The sequence below is a fragment of the Lissotriton vulgaris genome, chromosome 9 (assembly GCF_964263255.1).
Source record: "Lissotriton vulgaris chromosome 9, aLisVul1.2, whole genome shotgun sequence".
Classification (NCBI taxonomy): Eukaryota; Metazoa; Chordata; class Amphibia; order Caudata; family Salamandridae; genus Lissotriton; species Lissotriton vulgaris.
In genome coordinates this window covers 357,655,880-357,679,109 of record NC_141697.1, presented here as the reverse complement: position 1 = coordinate 357,679,109, position 23,230 = coordinate 357,655,880, and the positions used below count along the sequence as shown (strand labels likewise).

Sequence of the window (23,230 nt, the reverse complement as noted above, 5' to 3'; positions counted from 1 at the left end):
TCATTTGATCTGATTTATAGTTATGAAATTTCATTTCCAGGGTATTTTATCTCGCATTGTATATGATTTAAGGAGATTATGCATTCATGCAGCAATATTGTTTTTGTGCTAATATTGTTCTCACTGCGCATTCATGCGTTGTATAAACTAGTATTTTGTTGGTGTTTATTTAACACGTGACTCACTAGAGAGGTGGAGCATCACTATCAAAAAAAGTATTTAATGGTCAGCTGACCAGGTGTATGGTGTGTGATCAAGAGCACTAGTATATATATATATATATATATATATATATATATATATATATATATATATATATATATATATATATATATATATATATATGTAGACAAACCCCTCCATTATCGAAAGAGAGAGGCCACACGGGGAAATTTCTCTTGGAAGCCTTTTATTAAAGCAGATGTCTGGCACGATGCATTTCGGCGTGTTAGCCTTCTTCGGGTGCCTCTGTAATACCCGGATGCTGCCCCACCTGTGTTTTAAATAGTCCTGCATCCCTCTGATTGGTGGAAGTGCACAATGCTCCTGGTCATGTGCTCGCCCCTCACAGTGTAATGCAATACACACTACATCTCCCAGAGTTCATCTTGCCTGGGTGGAGGTTGCGCGGAGCCGGATCAAAACATCATTCCTCACTTCTCTACTGGTGCACTGCAGGGGAAACACGGGTGACAGATTGAAAGTCTTCCTGGTTACCGTTTGAAATCACAAAGTGCTTCCTTAAGTCCCCTTACACTCAAGCCTCTTGAAAATAGTGTCCACTGGGCTGCGGGTTTACATTGCAGTGAAGAAAACCCCTCGTGAAGTCACAAGCTGCACTTGGCAGCAGCCCTCGCATCTCCTACTTGTTGAGGCGGGCTGGAGAAATTCCGATACCTCGGATGAAGAAAAGAGCGTTCCAAACGCAGGAGCCAGCAGTTCTCCAGCCAACTTGCAGAGTGGGGCCTCTTGACACGCCTCTGGCTAGCGTGAAAATATGTAGACAAACCCCTCCATTATCGAAAGAGAGAGGCCACACGGGGAAATTTCTCTTGGAAGCCTTTTATTAAAGCAGATGTCTGGCACGATGCATTTCGGCGTGTTAGCCTTCTTCGGGTGCCTCTGTAATACCCGGATGCTGCCCCACCTGTGTTTTAAATAGTCCTGCATCCCTCTGATTGGTGGAAGTGCACAATGCTCCTGGTCATGTGCTCGCCCCTCACAGTGTAATGCAATACACACTACATCTCCCAGAGTTCATCTTGCCTGGGTGGAGGTTGCGCGGAGCCGGATCAAAACATCATTCCTCACTTCTCTACTGGTGCACTGCAGGGGAAACACGGGTGACAGATTGAAAGTCTTCCTGGTTACCGTTTGAAATCACAAAGTGCTTCCTTAAGTCCCCTTACACTCAAGCCTCTTGAAAATAGTGTCCACTGGGCTGCGGGTTTACATTGCAGTGAAGAAAACCCCTCGTGAAGTCACAAGCTGCACTTGGCAGCAGCCCTCGCATCTCCTACTTGTTGAGGCGGGCTGGAGAAATTCCGATACCTCGGATGAAGAAAAGAGCGTTCCAAACGCAGGTGCCAGCAGTTCTCCAGCCAACTTGCAGAGTGGGGCCTCTTGACACGCCTCTGGCTAGCGTGAAAATATGTAGACAAACCCCTCCATTATCGAAAGAGAGAGGCCACACGGGGAAATTTCTCTTGGAAGCCTTTTATTAAAGCAGATGTCTGGCACGATGCATTTCGGCGTGTTAGCCTTCTTCGGGTGCCTCTGTAATACCCGGATGCTGCCCCACCTGTGTTTTAAATAGTCCTGCATCCCTCTGATTGGTGGAAGTGCACAATGCTCCTGGTCATGTGCTCGCCCCTCACAGTGTAATGCAATACACACTACATCTCCCAGAGTTCATCTTGCCTGGGTGGAGGTTGCGCGGAGCCGGATCAAAACATCATTCCTCACTTCTCTACTGGTGCACTGCAGGGGAAACACGGGTGACAGATTGAAAGCCTTCCTGGTTACCGTTTGAAATCACAAAGTGCTTCCTTAAGTCCCCTTACACTCAAGCCTCTTGAAAATAGTGTCCACTGGGCTGCGGGTTTACATTGCAGTGAAGAAAACCCCCCGTGAAGTCACAAGCTGCACTTGGCAGCAGCCCTCGCATCTCCTACTTGTTGAGGCGGGCTGGAGAAATTCCGATACCTCGGATGAAGAAAAGAGCGTTCCAAACGCAGGAGCCAGCAGTTCTCCAGCCAACTTGCAGAGTGGGGCCTCTTGACACGCCTCTGGCTAGCGTGAAAATATGTAGACAAACCCCTCCATTATCGAAAGAGAGAGGCCACACGGGGAAATTTCTCTTGGAAGCCTTTTATTAAAGCAGATGTCTGGCACGATGCATTTCGGCGTGTTAGCCTTCTTCTGGTGCCTCTGTAATACCCGGATGCTGCCCCACCTGTGTTTTAAATAGTCCTGCATCCCTCTGATTGGTGGAAGTGCACAATGCTCCTGGTCATGTGCTCGCCCCTCACAGTGTAATGCAATACACACTACATCTCCCAGAGTTCATCTTGCCTGGGTGGAGGTTGCGCGGAGCCGGATCAAAACATCATTCCTCACTTCTCTACTGGTGCACTGCAGGGGAAACACGGGTGACAGATTGAAAGTCTTCCTGGTTACCGTTTGAAATCACAAAGTGCTTCCAAAGTGCTTCCTTAAGTCCCCTTACACTCAAGCCTCTTGAAAATAGTGTCCATATATATATGCTCACTGCTCCTCCATTCCGGTCTCGGAAAAGCACTTCACAGAGACTTCTGCAATTTTCAAATTACTTTAATTCATGTACGGGAAACATGCAAAACATGATGCGTTTTGGTGATGCCTTAAACAAATGCACCTTGAAACCCATCCAGGAGTGCGCTGTTCCATGGTGCAGTTGGAGCGAGGATATATATATATATATATATATATATATATATATATATATATATATATATATATATATATATATATATATATATATATATATATATAACTCTCCACTTCCTCCCAGGTATTTCAAATACACAAAAGAAGTACCACACTCCCGGGGCAGTTGAAGCTCGTTTATTCATCTCACATTGACCACAAAACAAACATCAGACGCGTTTCGGCGAGGGTGCCTTTGTCAATGTCACCGGCACATTAGAAACGCCATGTTTTTAACGGCACATAGGGTGGTAGATATAAGAGAAGGAATAACACTCGATGCATAATGCGAGCGCCATTTTGTAATGGATATATATCTATCCAAACAACATCAGAGCTCTTTAAACGCAACAGTCCATTTAACAAAATGGATTAAATCTTTACATGCACTAATAAAATTGATTTGAAATATTAAATTATTAGTAAATTACAAACAAATCCCATATTATCCATTTAAAAAATGATCCCTGTCATGGTCGTTTAGCGTATATGTAAATCTCATAAAGGCGTGGATCGGCTATCAACCTTCTCAGACGACATTTAGTCGGAAATTCTAAATTTGCATGTCATCAAAAGCTGGTCCCATACAGTGAGTGAATCACATATTTTGAGCACGTCATAAATTCATTGAAATGTGATACATTTAAAGTTTTTTGTTTTTTACATTAGCAGCTTGTCATCGTCAAAGTGTCATTGCATTACCCTTATAATCCAGATTTCCATAATTGGTAATTCATCAAGTTTTCATCAAAACGTATGGTTAACAAATGATAGAACCATAAAGATAAAACTATAAATCGAGACAAAACTAAGAGAGAACTATAAAGTGCAGAGTGCCTTACAGTGTTAGATTTTAGATTCTAGATTTTGAATACCAACCTAGTTGTTAGCTTTTTACTGTTTTTTTCTCTTCTACTCATTTATTTCTGACCTATATGTACAGACAGTTCTTCTCCACAATTGAGACCTCGCCGATGTTTAGTAAGGAGATCTATTATATAGCGAGATTCTAATCTGCGAGATTCTAATCTGCGTAACTGTTTTAGTCTGTCTCCCCCATGCACATTAAGAGGAACATGGTCCAGACCATAGAATTGTAGCTTGTTGCGGTCACTACCATGTTTGTCAGCGAAGTGGCGCGCACCTGGGTATGCCTGGTCGATCTTATTGATTGCCCGCATGTGCTCTAACACCCTGATCTTAACAGGATGAACTGTGCTCCCTATATAGCGGAGTCCACATGGGCATACAAGGCAATATACCACATAAGGAGTGCTACATGTGATTAACCTCTTGATTTTTTGGGTTATGTCTATCTCTGGGATCTTATATGTTAGCATCCTCCTGCTATTTACACAGGCCTTGCATTTGCTGCAGGGATAAAACCCTATATATATATATATATATATACTACTGCGGTGGCCAGTAGGTAGTTATAGTTAGGACCAAGTTTCCATAGGAAGAGCATTTTTTGTTTTGCTTATAACTTTAGCGTCGTTTCATGAATCTTCATGAATTTTTTTAACTAATTTTTTGTTGATATCAGCTTCTATGTTCAAAGTTTGGGGGTGATTCATCAAGGGGGGACCGAGATAAAATGGGGTCTCCATGTTAATTTCCGTAGGAAACTTTAGACAATGCTACAGGTCGAACGGGCGAACGGAATTACACCAAATTTGGCAGGGAGAAGGGTCTTGGTCTAGAAAGCACGCGTTTGTTTATTTGGTGTAAAACCGTTCAGTAGTTTTTGATAAATATCAAAATTTACAGATGTGATGTCTGTAGGGTGGTTAGGGTGTGCTATAGAGGGAGTGTGAAGCGAAGTATTCACCCTTAACGGTGTGAAAGTGCTGTTTTTCCCACTGTGAGATGGTGCTGAGGTGAGGTGCCGGTACACTCGGGGGATCAAAGCGTGTGCCTAAACTGTGAGTTAAGTGCTGCAAACTGATGTGCTGTGGGCGCTGTAGCATAGTGACACCTGTAGCATAGGTGTGCATGTGTTGTTAGTAAGCGTTTAGAGTATAGTGAAGCAAACTACTCACTGGTACCGGTCTGAAGACTCAAGGATGAAACTGTGAGTCTAAGTTGTGAGCTTATTGCTGGACGCTGTATCATACCTGTGTAAGTAGTGTTAGTATGCCTTTATACTATTCAGGGAGTGGGAAGCAAATTACTCATCCCTACCGGTCTGAAGACTTAAATTCAGTGTTTTGCAAACAGGAATAAAGAACTAATTGTGAAGCATAGAATGAAGAATGTTGCAATGCTGCAGAAGACAAATTGTGTCTAAGAAAGTGGCTGTGTGTAATAAAGGGATGGAGTTTAAAAATTATATAGAAAGTGTCTTTATTAAAGTGCCATAATTAAATGCACTGGTGGAAGAGCTAGGGCATCCAACTGATGCAAACTTGAACCGCTTCTGCTGTATTCAAACGTAAGGTCCTGCATCAGTGAATTCCATATTACATGTTACAGTGCCATGTGACATAAAGAATACCTATTAGACTTAAATGACTCTAAATTATATAAGGAAAATAAACGTAGGATGCGATTAACACATGTATCCTTTAAGAAAAGAAAGTTAAAAAAAGAAATTGCAAAATGTAATTATCAAACTTTTGGTGCTTCTTTTTTGTAACACAAAATTATCAACAGTAGAGCAGTCAGCAATCAGCAATTGTTGTACAGTAGATTCAATGTAATGCGTGTCAGAATTGGTACTAGTTCTACCCACATGGGAACTTTGAGGAGGAATACAAACATTGCACTTCTGAATAGCACATTCGGTACCTTAATAGTCAAACCATACATTATTGTCTTCAGCTTTTTCAAAAATACATTCTTGTGTAGAGAGCTAAGGCGTCGAGCTGAACAAACTTCAAGCGCTTCTGCTGTATTCAAAATGAAGCTCCTGCATCAGTGAATTCTACATTACATGTTACCGTTCTATGTGACATAAACAATAGCTATTAGACATGTATGACTAAATTGTATAATGAAAATAAAGTTAGGGTACGATTACCACACTGGTTCGTAAACTTAGTTGTCTATTTTCATGTTTATCGCAGGTTGTGAGCAGAGGCTGAGTATGAGTAAATTTGTGTGAAAGGTCTTCGTGGATAACAGGCAGGTAGAGAGACGTGTGCATAAAGAATTGACGTGGTTTCTAAATGGGTTTTGGGTTTAGGCTAATTCAGCAAGTAAGTAGCGTATTGCATAGGCCATACATCATGAATCTCTGGTTAGAGTGGAGAGATAAGGGGCAATAATGAGGACAGAGTTCAAATGTCTGAGTATACTTAGAAAGTTATTATATCAAGGTAGTAGAATTGAAGTGTATTATAAACTATAAAAAATTATAAAACTATAAAAAAATTTCATGGAAAAAGTAAAACAAGAAGGAGATTGCAGTCCCGAAGTTCTTCAGCGACTTGAGATGCATAATGTTCCAGGAGGTCATTGTTGCCATTTTGTGAGAAAAGCGAAGCGATCCAATGCATATCCTCAAAGGAACAGTGATGTTCCTCGAATGTTGGAGCGGCAATTTGAATTGGCAGGCAATCTGCGATGTTTTGAAAGGTCGCACGTTTCAGGAGATCTTTCGGGGCTGCGCAGAAATCCCATTCCGCCACGATACCTTTTTGCATTACATTCACCATTTCTCCACTGCCAGAACAATCACGTTCATTGTTTTCCGTTTACTGCATTACTTGCTGGATATCGGGAGCGATTGTTGGGATGTTGGCAAGGCATAGATCCATTCATCAGTCTAATGGGCAAGTTTTGCAATAAAAAAATGGTTGTACGCAAATTGCATATGTGTAAATAAATGTTATGTTGTAGCTGGCTCCGATAATAGATAGAGACAGGTAGCCGAAAAGTTTTTCCATTTTCTTACAGTATTGATGTAACTTGGCATAGAGGCGAATTCTGTCTGACATAGTTGTTACCAGAGAGAGCGCAGCCATGTTTTTGCAAGCAAAAATAGTGGTAGGATTGCCGCAAAGAGAGCGAGAATTATGGGCACTGTTCCTGTTATTCAATAGATGATCGAATAAATGTAGTCTGGTATTATACCAAAAACAGTTTGAAAGAGTGTGAGAAGGCCGGAAGAAACTGTGTTAAAAAAGTGTGCCAGACCTTGAGTGTGAGATGTGTTGAAAATTGTGTAACAATTCACAAAGTGTAATTGGAGGCTTGTATTTAAAAGGGACTGTATTTTTCATGAAGTTTGTGTTATCTGCAGTCGACACATTTCCTTCGCAGAAGTGAGGGACACTTCTGTTCTGAACAAAAGCTATTTCACTTTGGTTAGTTTAAAGAAATCTGTTTTCAAAGTAAGTTTTGAAGGTCAAGTTGAAGTTTGGGAGTTCTTTTGTGTGGGTTGGAATAGACATTGCCACAGGAAGTTACTCAGTCTGAAACAGTGCATGTTATTGAGAAGCAGATACGTGCTGTTAGAAAGCTGTGTGAATATTGGGCTGATTGTGAGAGTTGGCGTGGTTTTAAGAAAGCAAGCAAGATTGGGGGCTGTAAGCTTAGAAGCGTTGTGCAGTTGGACATTCTTGGATACTAATGAATGAGTGAGTGCCATTGTGGTCGCACTTTTCACCTGTGAGAAAAAGTTCTGTATCCTCTTTAAGACCGCAATATGTAAATGGGACAAACTGCTCATGAATAAACGTGCTACCTTATATAATCACATGGAACATGACAAACAACATGTACACCTAGCAGACACAATGACACTACGTACTGTGGGAAATGTGGCTAGCCATGTATACAAACCAAACATGGCATGGCACCTCTGCCACACAATGCAGAATGCAGAGAGAGATGGGAGCAAAGTATGTGCAAAGGAGGTAAGTGATTCTCTACTATAAAAGTATAAAATGCAAGTGTTGAGGGGATGTGTCGAACAGACTTGAGTATGCAGAGCGCAAACATGTACAAGTGAACATACAATTATGGTCTATTGCTTGAAGTAGACACTGGACGCAACCATGATAGTACAGTCAGTAGGGAAGATTACAAAAACATAGCGCGTACAGGCCCCCGCCCAAAACTTTAGCGTAGTGGGCTAGCTCGGCGTACACAAGGCTAGCGTAGGGGTATGAATAAATGCAGGTTTGTGTGGGTGTGGTCTTGCTCAGGAATGGCGAACAGATCTGCCAGGTCTGTGCAGCGTACACCGCCATGAGGTTGAACCCGTGAGCAAAGGTGGGTGCATGAATGATGCTCTCAGCCTGCTGGTATCCAGAAACCATCATGGCCCGTGCAACGCACATATGTCCCGCAGTTCACGAGGTCTAGGAGGTCAGAAGGGTACTGAGATCAACGCTGGCTACCGCGACAAAGGCACGCAGCGCCCAGCCTGAGGCCCAGCACCGTGGAGTGCTCTGTATACTACTAACACAGTAGTCCAACAGGTAGCAACAGTGGAGCAGTGTTTTGATATCATAGTGGATGATGTTAGAACTGTATCCGAGAATGGAGATGAAGTTACTCCCTTCGACCAGGTGCAACCTACTCTAGGTCCCAACAGTGGAAAGGTGTCTTGATCCCACAATGGACGATGTTAGAACTGCATCTGAGAGTGGAGATGAAGGTACTCTCTTCGACCAGGTGGAACTAACTCTAGGTCCCAACAGTGGAACGGTGTCTTGATTCCACAATGGACGATGTTAGAACTGCATCTGAGAGTGGAGATGAAGGTACTCCCTTCGACCAGGTGCAACCAACTCTAGGTCCCAACAGTGGAATGGTGTCTTGATCCTACAATGGACGGTGTTAGAACTGCATCTGAGTGTGGAGAGGAAGGTAGTCCCTTCGACCAGGTGCAACCAACTCTAGGTACCAACAGTGGAAGGGTGCCTTGATCCCACAATGGATGGTGTTAGAACTGCATCTGAGAGTGAAGATGAAGGTACTCCCTTCGACCAGGTGCAACCAACTCGAGGTTCGAACAGTGGAACGGTGTCTTGATACCATAGTGGACGATGTTAGAACTGTATCCGAGAATGGAGATGAAGGTACTCCCTTCGACCAGGTACAACCTACTCTAGGTCCCAACAGTGGAACGGTGTCTTGATTCCACAATGGATGGTGTTAGAACTGCATCTGAGAGTAGAGATGAAGGTACTCCCTTCGACCAGGTGCACCCAACTCTAGGTCCCATCATTGGAACGGTGTCTTGATCCCACAATGGACGGTGTTAGAACTGCATCTGAGTGTGGAGAGGAAGGAATTCCCTTTGACCAGGTGCAACCAACTCGAGGTTTGAACAGTGGAACGGTGTCTTGATTCCACAATGGACGATGTTAGAACTGCATCTGAGAGTGGAGATAAAGGTCCCAACAGTGGAACGGTGTCTTGATTCCACAATGGACGATGTTAGAACTGCATCTGAGAGTGGAGATAAAGGTACTCCCTTCGACCAGGTGCAACCAACTCTAGGTCCCAACAGTGGAACGGTGTCTTGATCCCACAATGGACGATAAAAAAAATAGTTCGAAAATGAAAAAAAAAAACAGTTTTAGAACAAATTTTTGGGAGTTGGCCCAGCCCAGGCTCCTTCAGGCTCTGACGGGCATGGACGGGCCCGCCCTTGGCCCGGGCGAGCCTGGCAAGTCCCGCACCGCGGGAGTCTGCGCTGCGATTTAAAGCCACGGGGGCGGGAGAGATGCCTCACGCCTCTCGCAGGACCGCGTGCCCTAATGGGAGATGTAATCCTGGGCAGCCCGCGATCCGCGGGGCAGAGGAGGCGGCAGGCGAACAGCAAGACGGCGGCCAAGGTGGGTGTCAGTTTCCAGAAGCGTGTCCTCCCGCGGGAGTCTGCGCTGCGATTTAAAGCCCCGGGGGGCGGGAGAAATGCCGCACACCTCTCGCAGGACCGCGCTGCCCTCCTGGGAGATGTAGTCCTGGGCAACGCGTGGTCTGCGGGGCAGAGGAGGCGGCAGGCGAGCAGCAAGGGTCCCCCCAACAACTAAGCAGTCAGCCAAACAGAAGAATGCTCCCGAATGCAGCCAGAGGCAGCAAGAACAGCAAGAGGGCAGCCAAGGTGAGTGCCAGTTTCCAAAAGCATACGTATCATTACAGGATCCGCACACGCTTTTTTATTGCTTTGTGAATGAGAAACTGGGCAGCTCAAGTCAATGCCATGTGGCTGTGGGCCCTTGCTGAATGCTCTCTCTGGCCTACACTGCAGACAGCAGTGTTCACATTTGAGATTGAGTCGGTATTGTAGATGACGCAGTCCAGTAGGAAAAGACATTGCTGCAGTGCGCTCTGTCTGCACCACTCATACGTATCATTGCAGGCTCCGCACATGCTTTTTTGTTGATTCGCGTATTGCAAACTGTGGAGCTCAAGTCAATGCCACATGGCTGTGGGCGTTTGCTGACTGCTCTGTCTGGCCTACACTGCAGACAGCAGTGTTCACAATTCAGATCCAGTCGCTGTTGCAGATGATGCAGTGTTGATGGCAATAGATATTGCTCCTAGTACGGCCCGCCCACTGCACACATCATCGGTGGCTGTGCACATGCTGAATACTTTTGATGTGGCTATGTGAGTGCACTAGAGCTGATGGAGCGTTTATGATATAATGTTTTTGACAATTATTTCAGACCTATTGATTGTGGCTCAGTATACCACAAGTTGTGGTTCTTTCATAATAGAATTTTTTCTGTATTATTTCACATCTACTGTCCCTACCTTACTGCAGCACAAATTATCAATTCTTTTAATATTGAATCTCTGTGTGTGATCCAGTGATTACTGTTGTAGTTGATGCTAGCAGCAACCATTTCCTGAGGGCTGCTTTACACTCACCCCACACGCATCCAGCACAGACGTCACTGGATATGTGACCCTGGTAAAAAAAAAAGGTGTTGAGCACACGTGCCCGTACCCACTTTCACTACCTATCTGTGTCATTGTGTTCATTATCTATGCATGATACTACCCCGGGGCCGTACCACATTACATTGTGCTGTTGACAGCGTATGCAACTATCTTACCTCTGGTAGTGGGGAAAACTTTGGTTAAGTAACATTTGGGTGTATGGCTATCACAGGTGGAAGGGTACTTTACAAATGTGAATATTGATGAAGATGATGGTTGAATGTTGTGTGTAGTGTAAGATACGTGTACATAGCAAAATGTTTAGAAAAAAGCTGTCTAAGCAGAAGAGTTGTGTCTCATCAAATGCAGTACAGAGATTGACTAAAATCGGTGGCATTTTCCAACTGTTACAATGGGAAATGTTATGAACTAATGAAATGCTTTTTTTATGGTCACATGGCAATCGCGCATCTAGGGCGTAAGTAGACCGCACCCGACGTGATTTTGAGAAAATATATTTACTATAATATAAGTTTATTACAGTTAGAAATATATAAATGTTTAAAATATTTTTGATTTTCACTTGCTCGCATATACACTTTAAAGTTATTTAGATATAGTTTTGAGACAAAAAAATGAGGGAATGGTGTACGAGGCGCGACACCGTACATCTATGACGTAACACAGGGCGTGGCAGCGTGCACTCGTCGCATAAGCAACGCGCAACGGACTCAACCCTATACGTACATGACATAACGCGGGTCTTGGTATTGCGTACCCATCGCATACCAAAGTAGCAGCTTGCGGGCCTCATATGTATATGTTGTTACATGGGACGTGGTGCCGCAAATCCGTCGGATACGAAATGCGCATCATTTAAATGTGATGGATAGGATTCGCGTGCTGATTGAGTTGGTAGACTACTGGTACGGGACTCTAGTTTAAAAAAAAAAATTATATACATATTTTGGGGGCAGATATAAACATTACATAATTTTTAAAGTTCAAAAAAAGGATAATAGAGTTGCAAAATATTCAAAACAATTAGAAAAAATATAGGTTTTATATATATTAAAATATGAAATTAACATTTAAAAAAACCTTTGAAATTCACTGAAAAAACCAAAGTTTTTACAGACATATAGTTAGGATTGAGCTTTCAAAAAACCTTAGAAATTCACTAAAAATCAATAGGTTTCAGGGACGTTATAGTTAGTTGGACATTTGACTCATTTAATACCATAGAAATTTGCCAGTTATAGTTAGTTTAGCTAACTATAACTCGAACGACCGCAATGCACTGCTAATGACGTCACATATTACATCACTCATGACATGGTCAGTATCATCACTGATGACATCACTGATGACATCTCAAATGACATCACTGATGACATCATCCACGTGAAAATCTGATGCACCTCATCAGACCGTAATATAAAACTTGAAACACTCACTCTAAAATACAGACTATAATTTTCGAAACCATTACCACATCAATAACAGTTGGTACATATCCACTCACTAATTTGTAGGTCTACACACATCAACTCATTCACTCATACAGTCACTCATACGTACAGTCAGCCATCAATACAGCATTATTATATCCAGTGACATATCTATACAGATATATGAATCCCGGTATCTCCTTGTGAGAATTTTAGAGCCCAGCTATTACAGGAAGACCCGATTTAATGTCTTGGAATCTGCTTTTCTTGTTTGGAAAAGGATCCGCACCGTCTGTAAGATTGCAGATGTCTCTGTTTTTTCACCATTAGAGGCTATGGGGCTACTCCCTAGTATTTTTCAAGATGCATTTACTTGTAGGTGAGCACTCATGACCATGTCATGAGTGATGTAATATGTGACGTCATCAGCAGTGCATTGCAGGCGCGCAAGTTATAGTGAGTCCAACTAACTATAACGTGGGAATTTCAATGGTTTTATGTCAGTAAAATTTCCAGCTAACTATAACTGGTGTGAAACCTATGGTTTTTTCAGTGAATTTAATAGGTTTTTTAAATGCTAATTCCTAACTATAACTGGTGTGAAACCTTTGTTTTTTTCAGTGAATTTCAAAGGTTTTTTAATAGCAAATTTCTATAGCTATGAAATGTAATATTTTTTATAATGAATCCTATATTGTATATTTATGTAATACTATTTTTTTATGTATATTGTTCATGGTTTTTTTTTGTTGGTTTTTTTTGCCCTGGAGCACTCCCGGTGCACGTCTCGGTGAGCTCACCGGTAAGCGCAGTGTTGAGGCGCGCCCCAGGGTGCGTACCGGTGAGCGTCCCGCTAGCGCTTTTGCCGAGAACGAAAACATCATCTTGACGTATTGCGTAGCCGCGTCCGCGTGATACGCATGGCGTAAACGCACCCGGAAGCACTCGAGCGCATACGATCGCGCAACGTAAGCATCCGACGCGCTTACGCGACGTGCCCCTGGGCGTGCCCGGGGGCGCGTAGCATGAGCGCGTCGGGTCATGTGACCTAAAAATAACACTTTTTATTGGTTCAGGACAGTTTTGGTTTCCAAATGATGAAAGCCCTGGTCATGTGACCTGAAAATAACACTTTATATTGGTTCAGGACAGTTTTTTTTTCCTAATGATGAAAGCCCCCACCTTTTTCCTCATTCTCACTTTGTACTTTGAGTGAAGAAGACCTGTTGAAAGACCTCTCTGTACCTTTTTGGACTGAAAAATGGCTTCAGTAGCAGCAGCAGCAGGAGCATCTCAGCCACCACCACCACCACCACCACAACACCACAGTGGTGGAGATGAAGAAGAGGAGGAGGAGGAGGAGGGGAGGAGGGGAGGAGGACATACCTGCCAGAAAATAATACCCCATATAGGCCAAAGCAGCACATTATATGGGAGTTTTTTTCCATCCCAAGTGGCCTCAAAAAAGTGAATGCGCCAAGGGTCACTTGCCTAATCTGTGGCATTGAACTTTCAAGGGGGAACCCTAACAAGAAATACTCATTAGGCAAGAACACCATGATTCGCCACATGCAGCGCAGGTATCCTAACAACTATGCTCCGGCAGAGGTCCGAGAACTGGCCAGAATCCCTCCCCAATCTTCACCCAGCACCTCCAAAAGAAAGCAACCCACTCCATCGGACCAGAGGCAAGGGAGATGGTCCCAAACATACAACCCCAGTTTGCGGAATACAAAATCAGTTGTATTTTTTGCGGTAAAACCATCACCTATGGTGAGCAAAGCATAAAGCTCATCAACCGTGCTGGTGACAACCACAATTGCCCCAAAAAACCATAATTTTTTCCTGATATTTTTTTTTGCTCCTGTTGAGCCGTTTAAAATTCCGTTTTTTGTTTCTCCCCATAAAAATAACAAAAAAAATATAAAATTTTTCATAAAAGCCAAAAAAAGTACAAAATGTTCAAAAAAGCATTAAAAAAAATATAAAACAACAAAAAGAAGAAAAAACACAGTTTTTTTTAGAACTACCTCCAATTTATAAAAATAGGCTACTTTTTTTTAAAACTCTGTCTTTCTTTTTTCCCCATGGTACGCTCTCCGGTAAGCTCCCCGGTGCGCGTACCGGGCGCTCCCCCCGCACAATTCGAAAAAAAAACAAAAAATTGCCACGCGGGGCCCTTTTATGGCCCCCACATCAAACCTAGGGGGTTAGGGGGGGGTCTACTCTGCCCCCTTTTGGTCATTTCCCCCTTTGTTTTTGCCACCTCTTGTGTCTTGATCCTACCGAGACACAAGATGGCGGCCGCTCCGGACTGTTTGGAATGTTGACAGACACCCGAGAGCCAATCAGCTTTCCGTGCGCAAACTCGCGTAGCGTGCTGGTTCGCGCCCCGGTGCGCGTACCGGGGCGCTCTTATAGATATATATATATTTTTTTGAACCTAAATTACTCAAAATCTACTTGAGCACATATCTTGAGACATAGCAAAGGCACATCGAGCTACCAGTTCCTACAATTGTGCCAAGTTTGGTGGAAATGCATTCAGCCATTCGGGCTAAAAGTGAGTTTGACCGCCCTATGGAAATTAACATGGGGACCCCCCTTTTATCTCGGCCCCCGCTTGACGAATCCCCCCCAAACTTTCAGGGAAGGAGCGGAGGAAAATTTCGGGCAGATCCGTCAACCGGCGCTAAAGTTATTCCCAATAGAATTTTGCGCTTTTCCTATGCAAAATAATCCTAACTATAACTACCTACTGGCAACCGCCAGTAGGTAATATATATATATATATATATATATATATATATATATATATATATATATAAAGCTCCAAGTTTGTCCACAAACGAGAGCGCACGCAGGCTGCAGCAAATCCCCTCAGACCTTCACCCACAGCGGGATGTCGCTGACGCGTTTCGGATAAATTCCTTTTTCACAGGCTGGTAACCACAGAACACAGCGCTTTCATGCCACACCACTTTATTCAATTACAAGCCTCCTGATAGGCCGGTAAGCCGCTCCAATCAGCAACGTCCCAGGTCTTATGGGACATGTAGTGCGGTGATTCTACCCAGTTGGGTGCAGTGTTCTGTGGGTCCCCAATCAAGCCCACAGATGGGCCCCGTAGTGGGAAAGGTCTATATTCTCGGTGCTGCTGCCCCATATGCAGAGTTCGACAGGATGTCAAGTTCAAAGGCCCGCTGCTCTTAGAAGCGGTGGTGCGCTCTCCACGGCTGGACTGCCGTGTAAATACAAAAGCTCCAAGTTTGCCCACAAACGAGAGCGCACGCAGGCTGCAGCAAATCCCCTCAGACCTTCACCCACAGCGGGATGTCGCCGACGCGTTTCGGATAAATTCCTTTTTCACAGGCTGGTAACCACAGAACACAGCGTTTCATGCCACACCACTTTATTCAATTACAAGCCTCCTGATAGGCCGGTAAGCCGCTCCAATCAGCAACGTCCCAGGTCTTATGGGACATGTAGTGCGGTGATTCTACCCAGTTGGGTGCAGTGTTCTGTGGGTCCCCAATCAAGCCCACAGAAGGGCCCCGGAGTGGGAAAGGTCTATATTCTCGGTGCTGCTGCCCCATATGCAGAGTCCCATAAGACCTGGGACGTTGCTGATTGGAGCGGCTTACCGGCCTATCAGGAGGCTTGTAATTGAATAAAGTGGTGTGGCATGAAACGCTGTGTTCTGTGGTTACCAGCCTGTGAAAAAGGAATTTATCCGAAACGCGTCGGCGACATCCCGCTGTGGGTGAAGGTCTGAGGGGATTTGCTGCAGCCTGCGTGCGCTCTCGTTTGTGGACAAACTTGGAGCTTTTGTATTTACACGGCAGTCCAGCCGTGGAGAGCGCACCACTGCTTCTAAGAGCAGCGGGCCTTTGAACTTGACATCCTGTCGAACTCTGCATATGGGGCAAGGTCTGAGGGGATTTGCTGCAGCCTGTGTGCGCTCTCGTTTGTGGACAAACTTGAAGCTTTTATATATATATATATATATATATATATATATATATATATATATATATATATATATATATAAATATATTAAAAAAACAAAGTTTACAGGAACATTATAGTTAGGTGCAGGTTTTTCCACACACAAAACTATAGACATTCAGCAATTGTGGTTGAACTTATCTCAAGTAACTATAACTCACACCCTAATGTAACTATAACTCTTTCCCCCTTCATGCACCATTTTTCATCAATAATTTCACTACAAATACTGCAGTGATATTATCAGCGATGTCATAGAAGATGTCTTGTGTAATGTAATATATGAAGTAATTAGCAGTGCATGGCGAGGTTGAGAGTTATTGTTACCTTGCACTGTACCATGCGCTATGGTTTTCCACATTATATAATTTCAGATTTCATAAGTGTTGTTATTTATGCAATCATTTCACAAGCTCTAACATCTGTAATATGCAAGAGTATATAGGTAGTGCATGGAGACTGGGTGAGTTATGATAGTGTGGCGAGTGAGGTTTGCTAGGTATATGAATTTAAAGGTTGTGCGTAATTGTAAGTTATAAGTAAGCCCGGCTGTAGAGTGCGTAGCGGGGTTACGCAGAGGTCCACAGAGTTGAAAACAAACTCCATGGAGCTCTGCTACATTACGCTGCCCGCTCCAGCCCCCTGTCCAAGTAATGCTTGAGAAAACGGTGCTTGCGTGAGCTCCCGCGCATTTCTTGCGAGAAATGAGCATGTGCGGGCGTGCACGCAGTTTCTCAAGCATTACTGGTACGGCCAGGAAGAGGAGGAGGGCAGCCCGGGGACACCGTGGTACACAGGTAAGTAGTTTTAAGTTTCTTTTTAATTAAGGTTAACTTATTTCCTAATAGAGGGGTGGAGGCGGAAGCTGGCAATCTCCCCTATGCTGCAGAGTGTGCAGAGATTTACCTTCTCTGCATTCTCTGCGGACCGCGGAGAAGGCAAATCTCGGCACACTCCGCGGGAGGAGCGGAGGTCACCGCCCGAGGTTAGTTATAAGTATGATTTATAATAATTTGAAAGTGATGCACAAATGATAAATTTAAAATATAAATGTAACTTTAGAATGTCTAATGCTGTATATTTTAAGTTGGCTTTGAATGTTAAACATGAATAAAGCTTTCCTAACTAAGATTTATATATATATATATATATATATATATATATATATATATATATATATATATATATATATATATATATATATATATATATATCACCTCCATTTACTGACCTAAATACAAAGTCAGCGGGACACATGCTCCAGGCACAAAAAAGGATTTATTTAGCCAATTTAAAAAGATTCCCTGCAGTCCGGGAAACGCGAAGGGCAGACGTGTTTCTGGCCAAAATGGCCGTCATCAGTGCCGGTCTCACAGGCTGTTAGTTTCTTGTGGGCTTCAGAAACCACTCCCTCTTAAGTGGTCTCTCAACTCCTCCTCCCACAGGCAGGTGTGTTAGTTACACAGAGAAGCCCAGGTCCACTGCATGATGGTAAATGCAGTCCTCAAGAGGTTCCTCATGCTGTAATGAGTTACTCTGAACAACGATAATGTCCCCAAATTCCTGGCGCTAAGCTGCACTGTACCAAGGGGTCCTGGATTTGATGATCCCGCTAACATCTTTTTTTGTGCCCTTATCAGTCGGCACAATGCCGCCTCCTCTCTCACCTTGCATTAATATGCTCCCATTGCAATTACCTCGATTGGGGGGGGCGCCGCGATCTACCGCTCGTACTCCCACAAGTTGTGCTGATTTCTCAGAGCTCCAGAACGAGAGGGCGTGCCCCCTGACAGTATCAGCGGAAACTGGCTACAACAGCACCTCCATTTGCTGACCTAAATACAAAGTCAGCGGGACACATGCTCCGGGCACAAAAAAGGATTTATTTAGCCAATTTGAAAAGATTCCCTGCAGTCTGTGAAACGCTAAGGGCAGACGCGTTTCTGGCGAAATGGCTGTCATCAGTGCCGGTCCCACAGGCTGTTAGTTTCCTGTGGACTTCAGAAACCACTCCCTCTTAAGTGGTCTCTCAACTCCTCCTCCCACAGGCAGGTGTGTTAGTTATGCAGAGAAGCCCAGATCCACTGCATGATGGTAAATGCAGTCCTCACGAGGTTCCTCATGCAGTGATGAGGTACTCTGAACAACGATAATGTCCCCAAATTCATGGCTCTGGGCTGCACTCCACCAAAGGGTCCTGGATTTGATGATCTCGCTAACACCTTTTTTACACATATATGTATTTATATATATTCACTGTACTTCACTGCCATTACAAATTAATTCTAGACTCATTACCTGGAAACCACTTTATGAGGTTACATTATCATTTTCTTTAATTACATATGTACAAGAAATGAACGAATGCATATATGTAAAGTGTGTATTAGCCTATGATGATATGAAGGGAAATTATTTTGCAAAGAGACACATAAAGAAGCCAACACTATGGTGCTAATCATGATGGCGGGGGGACATCAGTCCGCCTGCCATTGTTGCGGTGCTGGGACCGCCCGCCAGAAATGCAGCAGTTCCACCACACATATGCGGACGGTGCTGCAGTAAGCAGCACTGTACACAATGTTAAAAGTGCTTGCACTGCATTTCCCTGCACCACGTGGTGCCTGCCACTTGATGCATGGAATTGTTGAGGGGTACCATAGGTACATCCTCAGTGCACCCTCCCACACACACACAGGGGGTCCCACAACGGGCCCCGAAATCCAGCCTCTGCCTGTCTTTCTGTGGCAGGATACCCACCTCAAAAAGATAGGCGGAAAGGGATTCTGTAATCTCTACGGCCGTGCCTGCCAGGCAGCGCCGCAATGCTGCCATGTGTCCTGGTTCCGCAAGACAGGTGAAAAAGGAATGCCTTGCAGAACCGTGGCGGACAGAGTTTCCATCCGCCGCGGACACATTGGGATTTCCACTGCCTTCCTAATTTGGCTATGCGAATTTCCTGTGTGATGGCGGGAAGGCCCCCACCACTGGCCTTGCGGTGGCGGTCCTTCCGCCATCATAATGAGCCCCTAAATCCTGTGAAATGTCTGTCACTCCAAGTGCTTAATTTGAGCAGGTGTTTGCCGTTGCTCTGCACCAGCACTTATCTTTTAATGTGGGCACCTATTTTTGGCAGTCCATTACATCGTGGCAATGTCTTCCTATTTTTAAACAGAACACTTTCCCAAAGTATTTCACAATTCAATAAATATTTTACAAAATAAAATAATAAATCCAAGACATCAATTTCACTTTTGCAGATTTGACTTACCTTCAAATGTCCAAATGTCCCATTTGTAGGAGTGTTACGGTTAGTTGGTAGCGTTAGTACTGGTGTTTGGCAGTGCTGACAGAGGCAGTGGGTGAGGCAAGCTACAGTGACCTCCTAAGAATTATCTTAGACCCTTGCACTTATTTATTTGTTAAACACTGCAAAGAGCTTTCTATTTGTATTATTGTACCAGTCTTCCTTCTTTTTTTCTAATCTCTTTCAATTTACCTTTTAGGCTGTTCACAAGGCAGTGCTAAGTGTTGATGAAAAAGGAACAGAGGCTGCAGCCGCAACTGTTGTGGAGGCCATCCCAATGTCCCTACCCCCTGTGATCAAAGTCGACAGACCCTTCCTGATATTGATTTACGAAAAGGAAACCAGAACCAACCTCTTCATGGGAAAGATTGTGGACCCAACTAAAATTTAGCTTCATGTTCTTTTAACATTCCAATTGATCTTTTAAATGTGACATATATATCGCAAAGTTGTGACCTTCAGTGGAACTGGTAATGTTAGATCATGTTACTCAATTTACAGAAAAAACATTTTGAATTTGATGGCATATGCCTAGGTCATCAATGATTTCACGACTTCAGTTTGTATTTACCTTCCCATGTAACAACCACACAAATGAGGAAAGTTTCACTCTTAATTATTCAGACATTGCCCTGTTTGCTTCTCCGGTCTCCAATTCATAGAGATCCACAGCACACACTTACCTACTTGTGAGCTACAAATCTCTTTTGTGCTCACAAGGAATCCACCACAAAACATAAAAACGCAATTCTACAGACCACCTAAGACAGAAGAGCATTTCACAGCCCTCATAGAAAGAGGAAAATGCCTCTGAGGATTGTTTTTGTCTAAGAAGGTGTCCCTTCCTGCACAAAAACAATCCTGCCTGCAACCCACGCACCCTTGAACCATGCTGCAAGATTGCCTGCTATGGTGCTAGACAGCACTCAGGGGGCCAGTGTAAAGAGATTAGGAATGCATCAAATCTTATCAGTAATGGCATATTCCTGGTCTCTCCCTGCCTTGCAGTGCCGCAAGTAGACTTGCTGCGTTGAGTTGGATGTATGACGTTACAACGCATACTTTTACCACGCATGCCTTTACAACGTGGTTTTTACATCGCAAACCTTTACAACGCATAGCGCTTTGGGGCGCTGGATAGTGAAAAGTTTAATTTACTATTCCAACTCCAGTACCCGTGGACACTAGGGAAGGTGTTGGATAGTAAATTAAACTTATTCCCTATCCTAGAGCGCCCCCCAGCGCAATGCGTTGTAATGGTTTGCGTTGTAATGGTCGCGTTGTAATGGCAGTGCGTTGTAAAAGTTTTGTTGTAAAGGTTGTTCACCCGTTGAGTTACTTGACATTTTAGTAAATCTGATCCCTAATCTGACAAACAATTTTAAATCAACAGCTTTTAATCTATGATTTAGCTACTGATAAGGCATGTTTGTAAAAATACCTCACACATATTCTTGAAATTTGCATAATAGCATACACCATTACAACTATGCTTACAATCATTCTGTGACTTGAACTGCCCCAGCATTCTTCAACAATGTATGTCGCAAAGTTTTAATTGAATTTCTGATGTTCATATCTGTACCTTATAAATGTCCAGTTTGTATTGAAATGATAAATAGCACTACATGATACTATTTAATGCCACCTTGTGCACAGAACCCCCCAGGTGAATAAGGTATTGTAAACAGGAGCTTTAGCTTTTCTCACATATTTTGGCAAGTGGACTGTGATTTAAGATACAGCCTGTTTGCAACATACGTATACAACTCACAATAGTTGTTTGTGCTCAGTCTTAACGTTGCTTAAATAAAGTAGTGTTTGCACTTAAAATGTTGCTAGTTATTAAATTGAGCGCCATCTAAATGTTGCCATGATGAGTAAGGCTGGTCTCCAGGACTACATTACTTATATTGCATAGATGCACAGATGCACATAGTCAATGTATGATGTATATGCTTGTGGGTTACTTAATAATTACTTTCTTGTCTAAAATGATTGAGTGGCGTGTAGAGTAATTTGAGGGATAGTAGCTCAGATGATGTCATAATTGCTGTAACATGGACTGTCATGAGCAGAATGTGGTGGGAGCTCAAGCTATAGTTAGCTCATTCAACTTTAACTGGCTAATTTCAGTTTTTTGTTTTTTAGTGTTAATTTTTAACTCATTTCAACACCAAACTATAATGTTACTTTACTCTTTTCTTTTTTCAATTTATTTCTAGGTTTTGGTTTTGCATGAGTTAGGAACTTACTACCATACCTTACTATGACTTCTAATTGACCTTTATTTTAATACCAGTTATGTTCTAGGGTGTTTTAAACATATTCAACTAACACCTCTGCTTTGCACACCCTTCGGTCAACAGGTAATTGACACAGCCCCAACCCCAGCTTGTGGCCAACCCACCACACCCTGGCATACCCTCAATGGTCAGTTTGCTGCCATTGACCCCCTTCTGCCTTCTTGCTCTCTGTCCTCTATCTGCATGCCTCAACCCTTGCGCCTGCCATCTGTGGTCAGCTATCTCGCCCTGCCACCATTCCCTTTACCCTCTGTACTCCTTGTGCATGCCCATCCCTCTCGCCTGCCCTTGGTCATCTATTGTGGTGCACCTGCCATGCCGACTGCCCCTGTAGTCAGCTTGCCATCCCTGCTGCCTACTGCTATCCCTTACCTCTGTTCTCGATATGCATGCCCCTGCCCCACACTCCTGCTTTCTATGGTCCATTGTGTGGATCCTTCCCATGCCAGCCTGCCCTTAGCGTCAGATTGCTGCCCTGGACCCCTTCCACCTGCCCCCAGTTCCCTATCTGTGTGACTCTGCCTCATCCTGTCTACCCTCTGTTGACGGGTTACTGCTGTCAGGATTTCACCATATTGCCATCAGGTGGCACTAACGAGGGTCCTGTGGGGTTCAGATGTTACACAAATATATCCACATTGTGTTAAACTCCAGGCTTCTGCACCACCTTCCTGATGCATCATGGGCCTATAATCCTTTCAATCTCCAAATCCTACATTGGTCACACCCTTGTGCGTGGTGCTCTTTTCCCTCTCATGAATCCCACAGCCTTTCTTACACTTTTATGTCTAGATTCAGGGACTTTTTCTCTCTGGGCTCTGATCCGCACTGGGATCCTATCTTCCCTTTGTCCTGTTTTATGCCTGCTGGTTTCCCTGGTCTTCCCCTTTCTAAGTCCCAGTTCTACCTTCCCTCCATTAGTGCCCTGATTGCTTACATCTCATTGATTCCTCTCTCCCTACACCTGTTCTCCTCCCCAGATCCTCCTACTATTTCAGCCTTGTGAGCCCAGAGTGCAGCTGGTCACAACTGATGTTGCTGCTGAGTCTCCTTGTGCTCTGTTTGATCTAAAGGTGCCAGTTAGACTCAAATCAAATCAAAAGCTTGTGTCTATGGCACAGAGAACCTCCAAGCACTTCTTATTCCTAAGAGATGTTTGGTGTCTCCTTGAATTCTCTGAGATTAATTTGCTACTTGCTTTCTTGTAAGGTCTTTTTCACTTCGTAGAGAGATAATTTCTGATGACCAGACAAATTATATTATAATTTATGATAGTTTGTCTATTATTTCCCTGCTTTCACCTTATGTTATTTATACTCATGGTATCTTCACAATGTACACTGCAG

At 43.6% G+C, this 23,230-nt stretch overlaps 1 protein-coding gene across 1 annotated transcript in view; it reads left to right on the top strand.

Annotated features, from left to right (window-relative positions):
• LOC147690131 (alpha-1-antitrypsin-like) overlaps positions 1-21,463 on the top strand; it is a 113,312-nt gene extending 91,849 nt beyond the window's left edge. Inside the window, exon 5 of the mRNA XM_086937732.1 lies at positions 19,778-21,463. Coding sequence (XP_086793858.1) covers positions 19,778-19,969 — 192 coding nt within the window. The 3' untranslated portion in view covers positions 19,970-21,463. The remainder of the gene's footprint in view (positions 1-19,777) is intronic.
• The last annotated feature ends 1,767 nt before the right edge of the window (positions 21,464-23,230 follow it).